The following is a 19,582-nucleotide window of genomic DNA, read 5'->3' on the forward strand; positions in this document are numbered from 1 at the left end:
TTTTTGCCATCATTGCATCACTTGGGTACCTACCCACTCACTGACGAAGGGCCAAATAGCCCTGAAACAGTGCTGTCTGGGTGGTGGCACCTATCTGAGAATAAGTAACACTAGTCTTCTCCTTAGGTGAAGCGTTACTTATTCGAAGTAGTGCAATATCATGGCAACTCGTTGTGAAGGCATTCACAATATGAGATATAACCTAAAACGATGCCACCTTAAAAATTTTCTGTTTATTCAGAAATGGCTGTGTATTATGATGCTAAGCACTTTATATACATAGTCTAAATTTGTTCGCAGCTTGAGGCTCTAGCCCTAAATGCGCCTTAGATTAAAAATAAAGATAAAAAAAAAGGAATATTTCACTTTTTTATTTTTTTGGAATGCACCTTTTGAGTCAGACAATCTTGGAAAGGGGGTGACATCAATCTTAGAAAGGGGGGAATGCCATTCTGACATATGGTGAAAAGGGTCCATGGGGCAAAAAAAGGTTCAAAACCACTGCTCTAACAGGATAATCTCCACATCCAAACAAATCCATTGGAACAAAATATTGTGTTACGCCTCACTCCACAGCACTTTCTACCCTCTGTTCTAGAGTTCTTAAACATTGGAAAGAACACCTCTTCAAATGCTGTTCTGTAGTGTCAACTATGATATTGGATTATGTTCAGTGGCTCTGTTACTGATCCTGCTGAAAGATGTTCTTGTGGCCTCTTGGACGAGTTTAGTGATGTTTTATGCAGACAACATGCATATGGTTTCAAACATGTTCTATGAGTCTGTAAGGCTATTGAGAATTTTTTTGTTATCACATATGGCCTTCTATCTTTGAATAACATCCACCATGGTGGATTTCATAAGGTTGAGACAAGCTGCACTTGTGCGCATAGAAAGGTTGCTGATGTGGCATCCAGTGCCATCCCATGTTGAAAGTGTATAAGTTTTAATTTACAATTTATACTGGCTTTTAAAAACAACTGCTGCACAGGCATACCCATGAGAATTGTACTCATATATCTGAGTGATACACATGTGGTGAATCTCTGGCATAATTTACATTAGTAATGCAGTAGTGCCTAAATATGTTTGATCAAAGAGTGTACATTTAGAGCTCACATAAAGTGATGATTTGCAGATATTGTTTAGTGCTAATTTGACTGTATATAATTGGGTAGTGTCAACGTTGTTATGTTATTGTTGTTATTTGGTTTTTAGGAGCATTAGCAACTAAGGCCATATTGCTCAGAGGATATGCAGTGGTCATTCCGACCTTTCCGCATCCTCCGAATTTGGTGGTCACGGGCTCGAACCCAGGTCTAATCAAGAAGTGTGTGTGCTATGCACTGCCGCTCCTGCCCACCTGGGGGTAGTGTCAACACTAAACTCTATTAGGAGAGATATGGCCACCAAGAAAAAATGAAGGAACTGCTGCAGGGCTCACGGTTTTATCTATTTTTGATCCATGAGTACAGCCATATGCAGTTTGCAAGTTTTTCAATTTTCTGTGGGTTGCATCCAATAGATGATGCAATTTTGCAAAGAGCATTTGCAATTATAATCCTACTATTTAAAGAAATATTACAAAGTGTTAAACATGAATCCTTGGTCCATGGTGTATAGAAGTACCTGAACCTTGGAGGATGTGCTGAATATAAATATTTCAAATGTAGATCAGATCTTGCAGCCAAATCCTGCAGACTTTCATTAGGTTTACTCTGAGCTCAGTGGGATCAAATTAAAGGTCAAATAGGTAGGCCTGAGTGCAGTAGGAAGGAAGAATACTAAATATTCCAAATATTTGTGCAATAAGAACTCTCACCCAAAGATAAATTAGGGGGTGCATTTGCTTCTGTACATAAGCTGTGGACAGGATTCCTCTGAAGGTTCCCAAAGTTCTCTCTCTCTCTCTCTCTCTCTCTCTCTCTCTCTCTCTCTCTCTCTCTCTCTCTCTCTCTCTCTCTCTCTCTCTACTTTTAACTAATTTACATCAATGTGAACAAGAAAAGAGGACTGCACTTCATATCTTTTAAAAGAGCACTGAATAAAATGAGGTGTGATCAAATATTCAGAGACTGAACTAACATCCGGAAAATGATGATGATTATCGCTATTTGGATGATTTTCCTTCAGTCATCTCCTTGACAATATACAATTGTGGACTGGTATACATCGTATACCAATTCACAATGCTTATACAACTTTTGGAAGCAATCCAAATAGGACTTGGTTCTTAATCTCAAAATCTTAAATCTTCAAAATCTTTAAAATCTTATTTCGTGCAGTAATTTTAACCTAAATTTAGATTACAATCATGAATCAAACAAGAGCAGCAAGGAAAAAAAGCTCAAAGTAGTGGGAACTTGAGAGAGAGAGAACTATCAATGGGGGTTCTCTTGTGAATCACAGCTACATTCATTGTTCTGAATGTGGCCGTTTTAATGAGTTCTCAGTAATGGGACATGATATAGCCAAGGTAGATGTTTCTGTGCTTTCATTGTAGAGAGTGTGAGGCACTAAGTTAGCTTTCTGACAGGCTCAAATGAAGGCTGGCTTGAGGAAGATGGTTGATGCACTTGAAGAAATTAAAAGAGGGACCCAGCACAACACCTTTTGCCTTTAGCCAACGGTTAGTTGATTTCTGGAACAGACTTCCATCTGTTGTTGTGGAAGTTGATAGTTTATATAAATTTAATACTGAACTAGACAAACATTTGGAGTGACCAGATGGGTGAAATGGGAAGGCTTTTTTTTTTTTTTTTTTTTTGGCTGATGCTGTATAATCTTGCTTTTTTGCATCATATGCCTCAACTAATGCTAATGCTAACAATGGAAATTACCATCATACAACAAAGATATCTTTCACAGCAGAATATATTGGTCCCACATGATGTAGCTTTATAGGTGAGGGAAGCAGGAAATGTGTTTCATAAAAAGAACAGATGGAACAGGTCCAAGGTATGTGTGCCTGGAGCAAAATTTGATGACGTTAAGAGAACAGAAGATGATATTGTTGTAACATTGGTACCGGTGAAATTAAGAGTAAGAAATCTGAGCATTTATCCAACAGGTACAGGCCAATGTTGAGAAAAAGATTCAAGTTAGAACTGAAATTGAAAATATCTGAAATTCCACCCAGACACAACAGGAGGGAGTACATTATAAGAGCCTTGTCAATCAATTTAGCCCTGGAGACACTGCAAAGCTCACAGGGTAGAGTTTTTCTCACTGTGGTCTGTGCTTATCAACAGTAGAGATTGTTTTTACAAACTATCAGCACTGATTATCAGTAGTGAACCTTTATGCATTAAGAATCTGCAAATAAAAGAAACACAGTGATCACAGTGTATTGACGTGGGGTTTACCAAAAAACTTTTAGGGCCTCAGGCAGCGTGAAAATTTAACAACATACAAGTTTGTGCAATACTTGTGTGTTAGTTTGTGCATACTAACACACATGTTAGTATGCAGCAAACTCAAAAATAGCTGAAAATGGCATCATTTTTGGTATATCTCATATTGTGAATACCTTCACAATGAGTTGCCATGATATTGCATTACCTCTAATAAGTAACACTTCATCAATGGAGAAGGCTATTGTTAGTTATTCTCAGTGGATACCACCACCTAGATGGCACCATTTCAAGGCTTATTCAAAGTAGTGCAATATCATGGCAATTCGTTGTGAAGGTATTCACAATATGAGATACACTTAAAACAATGCTGTTTTCAGATATTTTGGGTTTGCTACGTACTAATGTGATGCTATTGCACAAATTTGTATGTGGGATTTACTTAAAGATGTAACTACTGTCAAATGCAAAGGAAAGGTCTTTTTGTTTTGTAAAGTACAATAGTCTCAGACAGTTTTAAAATTCTATTCAGTGGGACCAAACAATGGCAAATTCTAATTGGGGGAGCATTCAGGGTAGTAATAGTAGAAGCTACCAGGCATTTTATACCAATTAGGAGATGCAGTTTAAGGCTTAGACCTAAATGGCTGTCAGATGAACTGATGAGACTCATGGCAGAGAAGAAAACAATGGATGAATAAAAAGTATCAAGTTATACAGAAGCCTGCAACAGATATAAACTTTTTGATGAATATAAAACTCTGTAAAGGCCAGATTTATGTAGGTTAGTGAGTGTTGGTGTAGTGTTAGTGTGGGGGTTGTGTTGCTCATCTGGCCTCTTAGTCTGTAATCAAGCCACAAAGGAAGTTAGTCAAGATAAGGCAGATTACAAGAAATCTCAAGCAAAAAATGCAAATAAAACCAGCAAAGACTTCTTTACTTATGTAAACAATAGAAGGAAGGAGGAATTCACATCTGTTCAACTTATCCACTTAACAACATTTAAACCATTCATCTCTGTCAGATATGAATGGTTGAACTGTTGATGATCCTGCTCAGGTTGCTGGCAAACTGAATAGATATTTTGCACCTAAATTCAGAGATGAGGAATTTTTTAGGGAAGGGTAATGCCAGAAGTATATCAAATTCCAATTCTCTAAGAGAAAAGTGGAAGAGAAATTGTTGAAGGAAAATGTAAAAAGGCACATGAGAGATATGGGATCTATCCAATTTTGTTAATACAGTCAGCAAAAGAGGTGAAAAAACTTTAGCCATAATTATGAGATCATCTTTGGATTCAGGGAAGGTTCCTATGAACTGGAGGTGTGTGAATGTATCCCCAATTCACTGAGGGAAATCAAAAGGGTGATATCAGTAATTATAGACCTGATAGTTTGACTTCTATTCTAGTAAAAATAATGGAACCACTAGTAAAAGAAGTAATGCAAAATCATCTAAGCAGAATCCAGTCACAGCACAGATTTATTAAGGGGGCAATCTGATTGGATACTATGATGCATTAACAAAGGAACTGAATGCAAAAAATTATTTTAACCTCATATACTTAGATTTCAGAAAAGCTTTCGACATTGTTCCACATAAGAGACTGTTACACAAATTGGAGCAATGCGGCATTAGGAACAAGATACTGCTTTAGATAAAGGGATGGTTGAGTGGGAGAAGATAAAGAGTGGTTGTCAATGGGCACTGCTCTTCTTGGTCTTCTGCTATTAGTGGAGTTCTCCAATCTTCAGTTTTGGGCCCATTGTTATTTTCTATATTTATCAATAATTTTGATAAAGAATATCAAGCTTAATGTCCAAGTTTAAAGATGATATGAAAGTTAGCAGGTCTGCAACATGATCTGTAAAAATTAGGCAGATGGGCCGTGTAGTGGTAATTGAAGTTTAACATTGACACAATCAAGGTACTGCATATGGGTAGCAGCAATCTTAGAATAACATATTAACTGTGAGGTAACACACAGAGCAGGGTTTAGTGTACAGTATTATTTGTAATGCAGCTCTAGGGGTTTCCCCAACTTTTTGATGAATACAAAACTCTGTAAAGGCCATATTTATGTAGGTTAGTGAGTGTTGGTGTAGTGTTGCTCATCTGGCCTCTTAGCCTAAAGGCCTGTGTTTTCACACAAAAAATTCTAGTTTATCTCCCAACTCCATGAGGAGGCAGGCTGAGCAGTAGGGAGTGTAGAGCACTGGCATAGTGAACCCTGTGGCAACCAATGCTACAGAGAAGGAGAGCCCAGTAAAAAAAAAAAAGTGAAAGTTAAAAGATGGTAGTGGAAGGGGTAGAAGAATGGGGAGGCAGTAGTGAAAGCACCCACCTGAGTGAAAAGGGGGAACAGAAGGGGATTCCCCATGTCAGGATGCCCATCCTTCTCTGGAGATAGGATATGATAGTTGGCAATGCAAAGGAAGTGAAAAAGACCTGTATGTAATGGTGCAGTTACACATGAATTTCTCTGAGCAATGTAGATGGTCTGCTAGGGGAGCTCATAGGGTATTTGTCAATGATATACAGGATTTCTGCCAGCTAGGATAAGGTGATTATCCTATTGTACAAAGCACTTGTTAGGCCACATTGAGTACTGCATACAGGTCTGGAGGCCTCATTTTAGGAAGGATGTGGATCTGTTGGAATAGCTGCAGAGAAGAGAAATGAGATCACTGAGGATAACAAAAGGGTTTACCAGGAATGCTTCAATACTCATTGAGGTGCTCAAGGCTTTGAATGGATTGAGTAAGCTCAATGTTGATGGCATCCAATCTATTGCACAGACTACACACATGAAATTGAAGAAAGATAGTTGCAGGTAGATGTGTGGACAATTACCTTCAGCCAGCAAGTGGTTGATTTTTAGAAAAAACTGCCAGCTGGTGTTTTGGATAGTTTGAATAAATTCAAGGAGAACTAGACAAATGGTAGGGGAAAGGATAGATGATATGGGAAGCCTTGTTCTTATTGTTTTTTTTTTTTTTTTTTTTTTTTTTGACTTATGCTATATAAGCTTGCTTTCTTACATCATTTGCTATTACTAATACTATTACTTTCATTCTTAAAATTATATTTTACCAAACACATATAATACCAATACAGGAAAATAAGAATAAATTTTATATCTTTACTATAGAAAAAGGATTTAAATTTTTTATACCCTTATGGCAGTCTGACCAGCTTTTAGAGCATGATGCTGGCTCTATTTTGCTTCTAGTTCTACACATTAAGAAAATCATAAGTCAGATAGTTAAATTTCTTTCCAATGACTCTGGTGTTAATTTTCTGGCAATTTTAAGTATCTATAAGTATCTTTCATTTATTTTATACTAATAGAAACACAATACTCTATTACATCATTTTTTACAAGACAAACAGATCTGACAAGTCACTCTGGTTTGTGGCACCTTTTCTAAGAACATATTGTGCCATAAATCCTATGACTGCCTTCATTTATTATTATTGTTTTTCATTTTCATTTTTATTAAAAATGAAAAATATACCTGCCTATGCAAAGGGGATAACCTTTATTGTATCCTAAAAGCACTGGTTCATCTGTTGCCTCACACCCCATCACTTCAAACTTCAGACATGGATTTTTGTTGTAGGATACAATACCAAGGATAACAAAACGAGCATGGACACTTACAGGCAAAATTATGTTTGTTAACTCTCCATAATTGCCTGGCTCTCTATTGGTTAGATTAAGGTTCTGAAACCAATAACAAATAAATTATTTGGTAAATGAAATTAATATCAATTAAAGTATTCAATAAATTATCAATAACAAGTATATTATTCAATTATTTGTAAATTATCATTTATGAATAAATTTTTGCATATCATCTTGGGAGTGGATTGTGAAGTTACAATTTTAGTTGTTACACCACGGCAAAACATGATCTCTTAGTTGATGGTTTGCCACTGTGTTGTTAGTACTACCTTGATATATATATTTTGGATTTTTCAAAGAGCATAAAAAAAAAAACTTGGTTAAGTAATAAATATAGTTGTGGAAGGACAAGCAAAAGGTTTCAGATATCTTACTGCTACCCATCATCAGACAAAGATGTTGGGGAAATAGAAAAATCCAAAGAGGTACAAGTTTGAAATTTTTTTTTTCAGTGGTGTAAAAACTGTAAAAATTTATAACTCTTTTCTATTTTTCTGTCCCCCCAACAGCTTGGTCTGATGATGGATATCAGTAAGACATCTGAAAAGTCATATTAATGTACAGTAATATAGATGAATTGTTAATTTTCACATGGTATAACAGTGGTTTTAATATAATAATAATCTTAATGGAAAACAACCACGTAACGTCCTTCCCTAATTTTAAATGGATATACCTAGATGTCCATACCTAGATCCATTTAAAAATGGTACATTTTTAAATGGATCTAGGTATGGACCAACCTCAGTCCGCTTCATTTGCAATGTCTACTTATTCTTCACTAAAATGAATTGGAACCTCAGCAAGCAATAGGAAACAGTGAAATCAAATAGAAGAGAACGAATGAAAAACCAGGAAAAGATAATAGACCAGATACATCTCCCTCCAGTCCACCTGAACCAAAAGCATGGTCTAAAGATGGGTATCAGCAAGATCCCAAAACAGCCTGCACAGCAACCCTGATGTTCAGAGTATGGGAGCAAAGGTCACCTCAGGTTTCCAATTACATAAGAGCCCTAGATCTAGATTAAAACTTAGCACCAGCAGCATGGTCTGATGATAGGTATTGGTAAGATGCTGAACCAGACTGCATAGTAAACCTGATATCAAGAGTATGGGAGCAAAGGTCGCTTCAGGCTTCTAAGAATCCTGGATCCAAAATAAAAACTTAGCACTATCCTATTGGCTAATGGAATTAAATCCCTCTCCTATATATTAACTGCTGGCAGGCCACTTGCCTATATGCTCACCCAGTTTCTGGGAGCATCGACAAGAGGATTCTGTCAGCAGATCAGAATTTAATCTCTTTGTAATTTGTTTTCTTTGTAATCTTTGTTTTCTATTTGAAATGGTAATTTAAAAAATTTAATACTTCACAACCATAATGTGTAAATTGTAACTGCAATGTTGATAATTGTAATAGCAATTATTAATATCGTAAATTGGTAACTGAGTATTGGTATTGTAATTTTCTAAAATTTTCAAATTTGTAACTTTCTATTTTTCTGTTCTCCCAACAGCTTGGTCTGATGATGAGTATCGGTAAGATACCCGAAATGTCATATTAATATATAGTAATGTAGGCTAACATCCTAATAAACTATATGGTTAATTTTCATGTGGTGTAAGAGTGGTTTTAATATAATAATAACCTTAAGTAATAAAAACAGTGAAGTTAGTAGCAATAATAAAAACAACTGCAACTATAAATAGTGAATGTCTGTGTGAATTGCCAGTAGACTTGCCATGTATTAGCTATTAGTAGGTCAGTACATAACCTACTTATACCTGATGATTTTCCTGTAGGTGTTTTGATGGTCTGTAGCATAAAAAAAAGCAATGATAAAAAATTTCAAAATTTTATTTGAACGGTACTTGAATAATGAAATTTTGTAGCACATATAGTTAGATTATAAAGTTCTAGATATTCTCATTTTAAAGTGGTTTAACCCTTTACAAAAGCTATTATTTCACTCAGAGGTTCTCAAAGAGTGTGATGTGTCTCCTGCCCCCCCTTAGGAGCACACTTGAATTTCTGGGGCTGCATGTATTGTCTTCATGAAGTACATTTTTAAATATTTTATTTCACTCTTTGAGATTAAATGAACTGAAATACAGTAAACATTCCTGCATAAGAAGTTTTCTCCTGTATTAGGTTTGGTTTCTTAATTCCCAATTTCAACTCTATATATATATATTGTAATGTATTATTGTCCAATGTAAGAAGTTTCTTGGGTAAAAAGCTTTCCCACATAAAAAGTATGTGATAAAGAATAAACAGTGTGTTATTATAATGATGTTTTCCCATTATCATGTTTTTCAAATATAGAAATTTATTTTTATATTAAAAAAATATAAACATTTTGGTAACCAAGCAAGTTAATGCATAGCATAATTTTAGTTCATAGTAAACCAGCAAATTAGGTGAAATGGCATCATTTTTTTACGTCTCATATTGTGAATGCCTTCACAATGAGTTATATAGCCCTGATATTGTACTACAGCATATAAGCAACGCTCCACCACCCCAGGGGTGGTGGTACCTGCCGAGAATGCACTGGTGAAGTGTTACCTATTCAAGAATCCACTGTTGAAGGTACTTAATATTGAGGCAACTCACTGTGAAGGCATTCACAATATGAGAAATAACAAAAACAATACCATTTCACCTACTTTGGCGATTTACTACAAACCAAATTGATACTATGCACTAACTTGTTTGATTAGTGAATTTTCCATAGTCAGAAGCTTTTGACCCTAAAACCTTTTTAGTATAAACATTTTGATATAATGGAAGTGACATAATGCAATTGTTTTCATCGATATCCATAATTGGATAAGTCAACTGCATTAAGTTCTGAATTAATTAGTGGATCGTTGCTCTGTCTTATTGTAATTGTGACCACTTAAGGTATGTTGAAACTCCAAAGAAGCTCATTCTTCCAACTTTGTAATGAGTTTAATGAACAGAATGTTAAGCAATAAGAAATCCTCAGTTCAAAAATATTTATAAAATCTGAAATAGTACTTAAAGATGATCTTTAACTTATGTATGTGTATCTTTTAATTTTTATTTGTGCAGTTAATATTTCATACCCTTAAGGTAATTTTCCCTTCTAAAAGGTTTTCCCTTGTAAGAAGTTTTAAACCTCCACTCCCTTGGTAAACTTCTTATCCGGGTTCTTTCTACTGTATATATTAATTTATAAAAATATATACTGTATATCTATAGCTAAAATTTATGTCATATCTTGTTTATTTGCACTTGTTCAGATGATGGGGGGGCTTGAATTTTATGAAATATTTTAAGAGAAGTTCAAGATATATAGTTTGGGAACCTCTGTTTTCATTATCTTCACCATGCATTCCAGGTCTAAATATCAAAAAATTTACTACTCGAAATGTGATGTTAAAAATTATTTATTTTTTTGGGTTTACATATGTTAATATATAAAACAGCATGCTAAAATATTTCAAAAACTGTTTGGACATTTTAAATGTTGATTATATATATAACATGATTTTAGTGCAAGGTATTTCTTGAAATATTCACCAGATGCAACCCTGGTTTTCTAGAGCATGTCTCATAATTTCAAACTGTCTCCTTTTTCTCAATTTCTAGCACTTCTATGACCATCTGGTCCTTGAGGTTGTCACAGACATTCTCTCAGATATGCCAGACGCTGTACTTGCTACTTGGGAGTCTAAAACACTGATGGAACTGATATTCGGGTGCCACTCAAGTCAAGTGGACCCAATGTCAGCAAAGTCCGGACAGTCTGTGACAGCCAAATCCTCTGCTTGCACCTTCATGATGGTGGGACTGTTAGTAATCCTGGGTATAACCTACATGCACAAGCACGCTGTGGGTGACCACCCAGGTGTGAACCAATGTAAGCAGGGGTTGAGGTGTGGCACCCACACCACATGGAGGAATGCTGTCCCTCTGTGTTACCAGGCAATACTAGGTGGTAGTTGACTCTCATCAACCGGTGCAATACCAACACTTTGCTTATTGGAGGCTTGAAGTGGTGGAACCCATGTTTAGTCTCCAAAGCTAAGTTCTGGTCAATCCTCTCCCACCTCTTCCATCATGCAGTATAACTGATGACTCTTGATGTTATGATGAACATCATGGCAAGATCCAATCTTCCTTACATTTTGAGGGTACAGCTCTAAAACGGTGTTCGCAGGCTGGCCGCTAGTTAGTACACCAGACCGAACCTATTGATAACTCTCTAGTAGGCTTCCGGATCAGCTAGTGTATAATCTTGCTACCGCCTATTGTTCGGTTATTTTAGGAGCATCAGCAACTAAGGCCATATTGCTCCAGGCATATGCGATGGTCATTCCCTGACCTTTCCATATCCTCCGTGTTTGGTGGTCACGGGCTCGAACCCCAGTTTAATCAAGAAGATTGTGCTATGCACTGCTGCTCCTGCCCACAATCTTGCTACCCATACTCTGCCAGACAGTGAATGGAGTGAGTCCAAGTACTGTGTATGCAAGGGACATTGTCGAGACCACATTATGTCAAGGATCTGGGTATATTCTTATCATGTGTACTCAATATCCAAAAATTTCATACAGCATTTCCCCCCACTTTTTCTTACTATTGAATACACCACGAATTGTCAAACTAATAGATTAAGCTTATCTGCTAAAAGATCTAAACAAAACACTTCCTAGTTCATTTCACAAATATACAGGGTCTCAGTTCTAATGTCAATGATTTCCATTTCCACTTGCAGTCTGCCAAATCACACGTACTTTTTCTGACAGAATTTCAGTTTTCAGTTGGTTCAACTGCTGCTCATCTTGTTGCCCAAATTATTCGTTGTATGAATCCTTTCGCTTAAAAGGATTCCATTATGAGTCCATTCCGATATTCCCTGTCAGAGACTTGTAATTGGGAATCTCCTCTTTTCAATCTTCTCTGGCTTAAAATCTCTCTACCTCATTGTGTTGAATTCATCTGTTGTCTCTACCATTCTCCCAACTCCACTAATCACTTGGATCTCTTTGACTTCCTCTCTTTGCAACTTTACTTTCTCCAGTCCAACTTTCCTAACAGTGAGGTAATTTTCCATGGTGATTTTAACGTTCACAACTCCAGCTGGCTTCCGTTTTCTAGTCACACCAACCAAGCTGGTCGAGACCCTGAGGCTTTTGCAATTACTAATGACCTTGCACAGATTGTTCATTTACCTACAAGAATACTGGACAATCCTAATCATACAGCCAACACGCTTGATCTTTTTCTCACAAACAACCCTTCTAAGTAAACGATCGAAGTGAGAGGTCCTTTAGGCACTTCAGGTCACAACTTGGTGATTGTCTCTTCTCCAATGGAGCCTTTATCTCATGGCTATTCCCAACCTCATGTTGTTTGGCATTACAAGAATGCAAAATGGGATGACCCGCAAGATTTATTTTCCTTGGTCGGATTACTGTTTCAAAACTTCTGATGTCAACGTTTGCTCAGATCGTGTCAGTGAAATTATTCTTGTAGGAATAGAGTCCTTTATTCCACACTTCACTTTAAAATCTCATCCTTTATCTGAACATTGATTTTCCAATAAACGTGCTAAGGCTGTTCAAGAGAAAAATGTTGCATATCGTAATTGGCTTGTTTCCAATTCTTCAGTTTCATTTTCTGCCTACACCAAAGCTCGCAACAATTGTAAAGCAGTTATTAAATAAAAATAAATTTTCTGTTTATACTCCGGGACGACCAAACGATCAGAGGAGTTTACAAGATACAAGAAACAGCACCGTATTCAGCAGTCACGGGCTTGAACCCCGGTCACTCAAGGCACGTGTACTTATGCACCCGCGCGCCTGACCACTAGGCTACGGCGGCCTTCTTATTATTATTATTATTATTATTATTATTATCATTAGCTATATGGTGCAAGGAAGCTTGAGGCTTATGCTGCACCAGCCAAAAAAAAAAATAAATAAATTCCCAAGTTACTCAGAGAGGAGAGAAAGAGAGCAAGAGAAGTAGAAGGAAATCACCAAGAAAGAGAAGAATGATGATATCCAGCTCAGGACCCTGGGTGTGCCAAGCCCACACTCACCAGATGTGAGCCCCTGGGGTTAATCAGTCCAAACCAGATTTTGAACAGACTAAGAGTAGAAAACTTGCTTCTTGCTCTAATGGTAGCCGAGCATTCTGATCTCTTGCCAAAACTATTTGCCGCAACTTTTGCCATTCTCTGCTCCCACCTCTGTCAAAACCAGATGGTTCTGTTGTCACTGCAGCCAAGGATAAAGCTGACCTGCTAGCATCCCATTTTTTTTTCCAACTCATGTAATAATGATCTTGGTAAAACACCTCCCACCATTCCCAACACGCTCCATTCAATGCCTCCTGTGGTCTTCCGTCAAAAGGATGTCAGAAGGATTTTGACGAATCTTGATGCAAAGAAAGCTCCAGGTCCTGATGGTATTTCTCCACTTGTTCTCAAAACCGTGCTTCTGAATTTACTCCTATTCTTTGCTGCCTTTTTTCACTTTCTTATTCCAAAGGTGTTTTTCCTTCTGCTTGGAAATTTGCTCATATCCAGCCAGTTCCTAAAAAGGGTGACAAATCCCTCCCATCCAATTATCATCCTATTGCAATTACTTCTACTCTTTCTAAAGTATTGGAAAAATCAATTATCCGTCAACTCTTAAAAACTACCTAGAGACCTTCCATCTGATCAACAATCGCCATTATGGATTCTGTCAGTCGATCGACTGGTGATATTATGGCTTATATTACTCATTTATGGACAAATTCAATGGAAAAGTTTGGTGAAACACAAGCAGTTGCTCTTGACATCTTAAAGGCTTTTGATCGTGTTTGGCATAAAGATCTTCTAAACAAGCTTCCATCTTACAGTTTTCCAACTGTTTTTTTGTAATTGGTTATCCAGTTTTTTCTCTGCTCGCTCACTGAGGGTGATGGTAGATGGCTCTCTATCTTCTAACTTCTCCACTAATGTTGGTGTCCCCCAAGATTCAGTTCTTTCCCCCACTCTTTTCCTCTTGTATATTAATGACCTTCTTTCATTGACTAGAAATCTTCTTATCCATAGTTTTGCCAATGATAACACATTGCATTCCACTTTCCATTTTGAGAAATATTGCCCTGCTTAATCAGCTTTGACTTCTCGAAAATCCGCTACCATTTCCTTAAATGCCAATCTCCAGGTGCCTCCGTAGCCAGGTGGGCAGGAGCAGCAGTGCGTAGCACACGCTTCTTGATTAGACCGGGGTTCAAGCCCGTGCCCACCAATACGGAGGATGCAGAAAGGTCAGGGAATGACCACCACATATCCCCGGAGCAATATGGCCTTAGTGTTAATGCTCCAAATAATAACATTACAATAACAAAAAAAAATGCCAATCTCCATGTAATGCTCCAATGGGGCAAAGACAACTTAGTTGATTTCAATCCTTCTAAAACTCAGTATTGTCTTATATTTTGCAAAAACGATTCTTCTACTCCTATGCTTATCTTTGGTGACATTCTGATATCTAGGCAAAATGATATATCTCTTTTCGGAATCACCCTGACTTCTAATCTCTCTAGGCACAAGCACATTACAAATATTGCTTCCTCTGCATCTAACTTTTCTTCCAAACAGCTGTTCAACTCTGTAGAAATCGCAAATCCACCCTACCATGGAATATTGTTCCCATAAACCTGGGCTGTGCCCCCAAAACCTCTTTCAGTCTTCTAAATTACATTCAGAAGAGGGCATTTAGGTTAATTAATGACTCGTCTCTAATAGAGTCTTTCCTCTCGCTGTCTCATAGACGTACTGTTTCTGCTGCATGCCTTTTCTACACTGGGCACTGTTCTTCTGAATTGGCTTCTATAATTCTCGCTCTCTCTTTCAAAACAGTCTGAACACCTGCCACCACCAGCTAACATCCATTTACAGTCCAACTTCAAACTCACAGAACGTTTCATATTCCTTGTTTATTTATTCAATTGGCATTTTCTGGAACAACCTTCCTTCATACATATTTCATGAAAATTACAGTCTACAGAAGTTCAAGTCTAATGTCAACAAATATCTTCTTTCATCTTCTCAACCTCCAACCTAAGAATGGTACTAAGTACAATATTTTCTAATACCTCTCGTGTTTGGGGTTTTCATTAAAAAAAATTACATACTATGCAGTATTTCTTTCTTCTGCATAGTATGTAAATAGTCTGTAATGTAAATTTTCCACTGAATGCATAACTAATGGTCAACTTTCTGTCTACACCACATTTCTTGTGTTGTTCACAAACAGCAACTGAATTTTCAATTTGAAAGTTCCCCCTCCTTTTATTTTGCTTGTTGTTACTTCACGTTTCCTTGGTATTACAGAAAGCATAAGTACAGTTCTTTTAACTTTCCATGCTAACATTTGAACTTTATCCACTTTTGAAAACCAATGAGCCTGTGTTTTTCAATTTTCGTTCTGGTTTTCATCTTTGGTGGTAATTTCTTATTGTTTTCCATAATAGTACCTGTTCGGTGTATATTTACTTTGTGAAGGTCTTGAATAGGTGAATACTAGAGTAAGATACATCACTGAATACATGAAACCCACAAACCTCAATACTGTGAAGCAGTTTTTGGATTAGATGAAGCACATCCTTGAGGTGAATGTCAAGTTTAGTTTTAACAAGCTGTCAAAATTATTCTTTCCAAAATATGGCACAAAATATGACAAGTAACCAGTATCTGAATCTGCTAAAACAAATGCATGAAAACTCCACATTGATAGGCTATTAAGTTATAACACTTGTACTTTTGTACATATGTTATAACTCAATAGCCCATCAATGTGGAGACATCGAATCAAAAAAGGATTAATGAATCCTACAAAGGATGAAATGACGAACTTCCCACCTTCTCCTTCCATCTGAAGAATTTCATGATCTATGCAATAGATTCTTTACCATGCTATTATCAGCAACTACATTTTTAGTACCACAGTCACACTAGACTGTAGTGCATTTTTTGTGGCAGTGTATGGGCCCAACCCCACATCCTCTTTACTTGTGTGTGTGCATACACCACTAGGCCATGGCTGAAAAATTAAATAAATAAATATATTAAGAACATGGAATATTCATAGTTTCAGTTTTGGCCAAAATAATCTATTAATTAGTTTGGGCAAAACTTCTAAAAATCTAGAAAATTCAGTACCCAGGATAGGTTCGGCACAAAGGATTGAAGAATAGAAGGAATCAATTGTACCATAAAATAGTGACTCATGCATAACAGTCTCGAGTTGATATTATGATCAAATTGAATTTATATAAAGAGGAAAAAATATTCAGTTAATCCAATTTTATACAAGGCCATTTTTGACATCATATACCATTTTGCAATAAGAGTTCTCTTTTATATCTTTCTGCACAACTTTAATTGAATCCACTGAGCCATTTCACTGACACTGAGGTCACCTCTGTATAGTTTCAGGAACAGTTTGAAATCTGCATCAGCAGCAGCAGCAATAAAATTATTGTAGCTGTGGTCCAGTGGAGAAAAGTGAAAACCACAATCAGGGTGGGCACTGGTCTGTCTGAACAGCATCAAGGGTGGGAAGGATTCTTAAATGGAGCAGTGCTGATAGGCATTCCTGAGTGACTGTCCAGCTTCGCTGGTCAAAATGACAGCTTTCAGTTCTGCCAGAAGCCATCATTTCATATTAATTCTGTAAAAAAAGTGAATTTTCCAAATATGTGTGTGCTCCGTGTAGTCAGTTTCATGGAGTTTCTGTAGAGTGACATTTGAAATTCTGAAATTTTGTAAACATGAAAACCTTGTACATATATGCTTTGAAATATAAATTCCTTTTATTTTAACTTGATTGTTCAGAACTAGAATAAAATGATTGTCAAAAATCAAACCAGATGTTAATTTCATAAAAAAAAACTAATAAATAAAATAATACAGTAAAAATTTGTAAAAAGAATCATTAAAAAATAAACTCATTACTTTTTATTTTTTAAGAAATAATATCCTCTACATCTAATTATGTATCATTTAATTTTATTCCATCAACTTCTGGATCTAATTTCCAGAAATTTTCTTCAATTTCAAATTTTGTAAGCAAAATTGGACAGCAGTGGCCAACAGGTGTGATGACCTCTGCATAATTTCAAAGCTATTTTCATGCTGTTATCTATTAAAATTGTGTTTACCATTAGTTGTAAACATGGATGAGATGGTATATGTTAGAGAATTTAAGAAAATTTTGTACGTAAACTGACACATTAATGGAAATGAAATTGAAAATAACTTTGAAAAAAATATAAAAAAATACAGATAGGCACATGCTTATGTTGGGCTCATGGTAGCTAGTCATGCAAGAAATCATCAAGCACCTTTCAGAGAATTTTTTTCATTTATTACACAAAGTTTCATTTTAATGGAAGGAATTCTACAGATAGCTGTATCTGTGTAATATCAAGTGATCCACCACCACCATGTGCTAAAGTTTACAGAAACTTCATCTGTGATTATCATATTCTTACAGCAAGTCAACAGTACAAAAAAATATTCAGAGAACCCTCTTTATTAATTTCTTTGTGATTAACAGAATGCAGCCATCTCTACCACTGTACAGAATTTAAAAACTGTCTGAGACCACCACAGCCACCTTTACAAAAGCAAAAACCCTTTCCTTTACCCATGATGGTAGTTATATCTTTCAGTAAATCCCACATCAGTACACTGTGATCACTGCCACCTAGTGGTTCCCTTATCTACAGATTCTGAGTGCACGAATAATCACTACTGAAAATCAGATCAAGAGTATTACTCCCTCTGGTTGCCTCTAGAACATGCTGCTGTAGAAAATAATCACCCAATAAATTCATAGAAGTCTTGCTAGTGTGCTTGTGGCTAATCCACAAATTCCAATCAATATCTGAAAGTTAAAATTCCCCATTATAAGACATTCTAATTACTGGCTCACTCTATTTAACTGTACAGCTGTTCGTTGTACTCGTCAGACCTAGAACATACTCCTACTCTCATTTTTGCTTTCATAGTGCTTATGTCACACCAAACTGACAACAGTACACTGGCCACCTATGTCAACTGGATGCACTGTCTTAGATTTTGTGTTTCTTAACTAACAGCATTACCCCTCCTCACTTCGTATCATGTCCATCCTTTTTGTACATCAGCTTCTAATGCATCGTTTTATAATGGACTGCAACTAACTGAACTTCATTCCCATTGCAGAGTCTTCAGCATATGACTTCCAAACCTTGCACCTTGCCTGGTTTGGTTTGGGACTTATATCAAACAGAGTTGTAGTTTGACCTATCATTGACATTAATAAAAAGTGACTGTATATTATCTAAAATAAGAACTGATACTGAGTGTAGTTGTACTAATAATTACTAAATAGTGATTGGTGAAATTTTTAACTAAGACCTTTTAAAAGATGTCAAAGATAGCTATAGTAGCACTCACCAACACTGCATTCGCAGTGAGTGCTAGTATAGCTATTTTAATGTTTTATTAAGACCTTTATAAGAGGTATCTCTGCCACTGCAATAGCAGGGTGCATGGTCATAACCTGACACCTGTCTGAGTAGGTGCCTTAATTACGAGTATTTAAATACTTGATGTATATATTTTTTCATAATGGCCAATGACAGTTGTGTTGGTTTCCTCCAATCGTCTCTTCTCATTACTAATTAAATTGTATATACCTTCACATTTGACTATAGCCATGCAATAGCAGGGTGCATGGTCATAACCTGACACCTGTCTGAGTAGGTGCCTTAATTACGAGTATTTAAATACTTGATGTATATATTTTTTCATAATGGCCAATGACAGTTGTGTTGGTTTCCTCCAATCGTCTCTTCTCATTACTAATTAAATTGTATATACCTTCACATTTGACTATAGCCATCATGGTGCTTTTGGCGCCTTCGTAGCCAGGTGGGAAGAGGAAGGAGCAGCAGTGCGTAGCACACACTTCTTGATTAGACCAGGGTTCGAGCCCATCACCACCAAATACGGAGGATGCAGAAAGGTCAGGGAATGACCAACGCATATTCCCAGAGCAATATGGCCTTAGTTGCTAATGCTCCTAAAAAGCAAATAACAACAACAACAACAACATCATGGTGCTTTTCTATAAGAGTCTTAACTGTTTAGCTAATATTTTATATGCTTTGGCATAGAAAAGAATTTTCTACTGTAAGTTATTCATGGTTTAAATTTTCTACTGTAAGTTATTCATGGTTTAAATTTTCTACTGTACATTATTCATGGTTTAAATTTTTTGCTGTAAGTTATTCGTGGTTTAACATACTTTTTTTATCCATAACATAAGTTTTGTTATGAATACCAGGTTAACATAATGTTTGTTTAACTGGGTTAGTTTGCTGGTAGTCTTCTTTTCTGCTACCTTTCCTAAACATCTAATTTTAATTTTCCTGGGAAAGTCTCTTCCTTCTCCTCAACTTTTTATCATCTTTTTCCCTTCCCCTACTTCTTCTACTTATTCTTGTTTCAGT

The 19,582-nt window shown here is 36.4% G+C and overlaps 1 protein-coding gene across 1 annotated transcript in view; it reads right to left on the bottom strand.

Annotated features, from left to right (window-relative positions):
* Positions 1–19,582, bottom strand: part of LOC150081645 (uncharacterized) — a 981,095-nt gene that overhangs the window by 456,965 nt on the left and 504,548 nt on the right. Inside the window, exon 27 of the mRNA XM_090380575.1 lies at positions 6,876–7,080. Within this exon, the coding sequence (XP_090236701.1) occupies positions 6,876–7,080 (205 nt within the window). The remainder of the gene's footprint in view (positions 1–6,875; positions 7,081–19,582) is intronic.

Source organism: Mastigoproctus giganteus, chromosome 8, assembly GCF_048544385.1.
Source record: "Mastigoproctus giganteus isolate SK-2022 chromosome 8, ASM4854438v1, whole genome shotgun sequence".
Classification (NCBI taxonomy): domain Eukaryota; kingdom Metazoa; phylum Arthropoda; class Arachnida; order Uropygi; family Thelyphonidae; genus Mastigoproctus; species Mastigoproctus giganteus.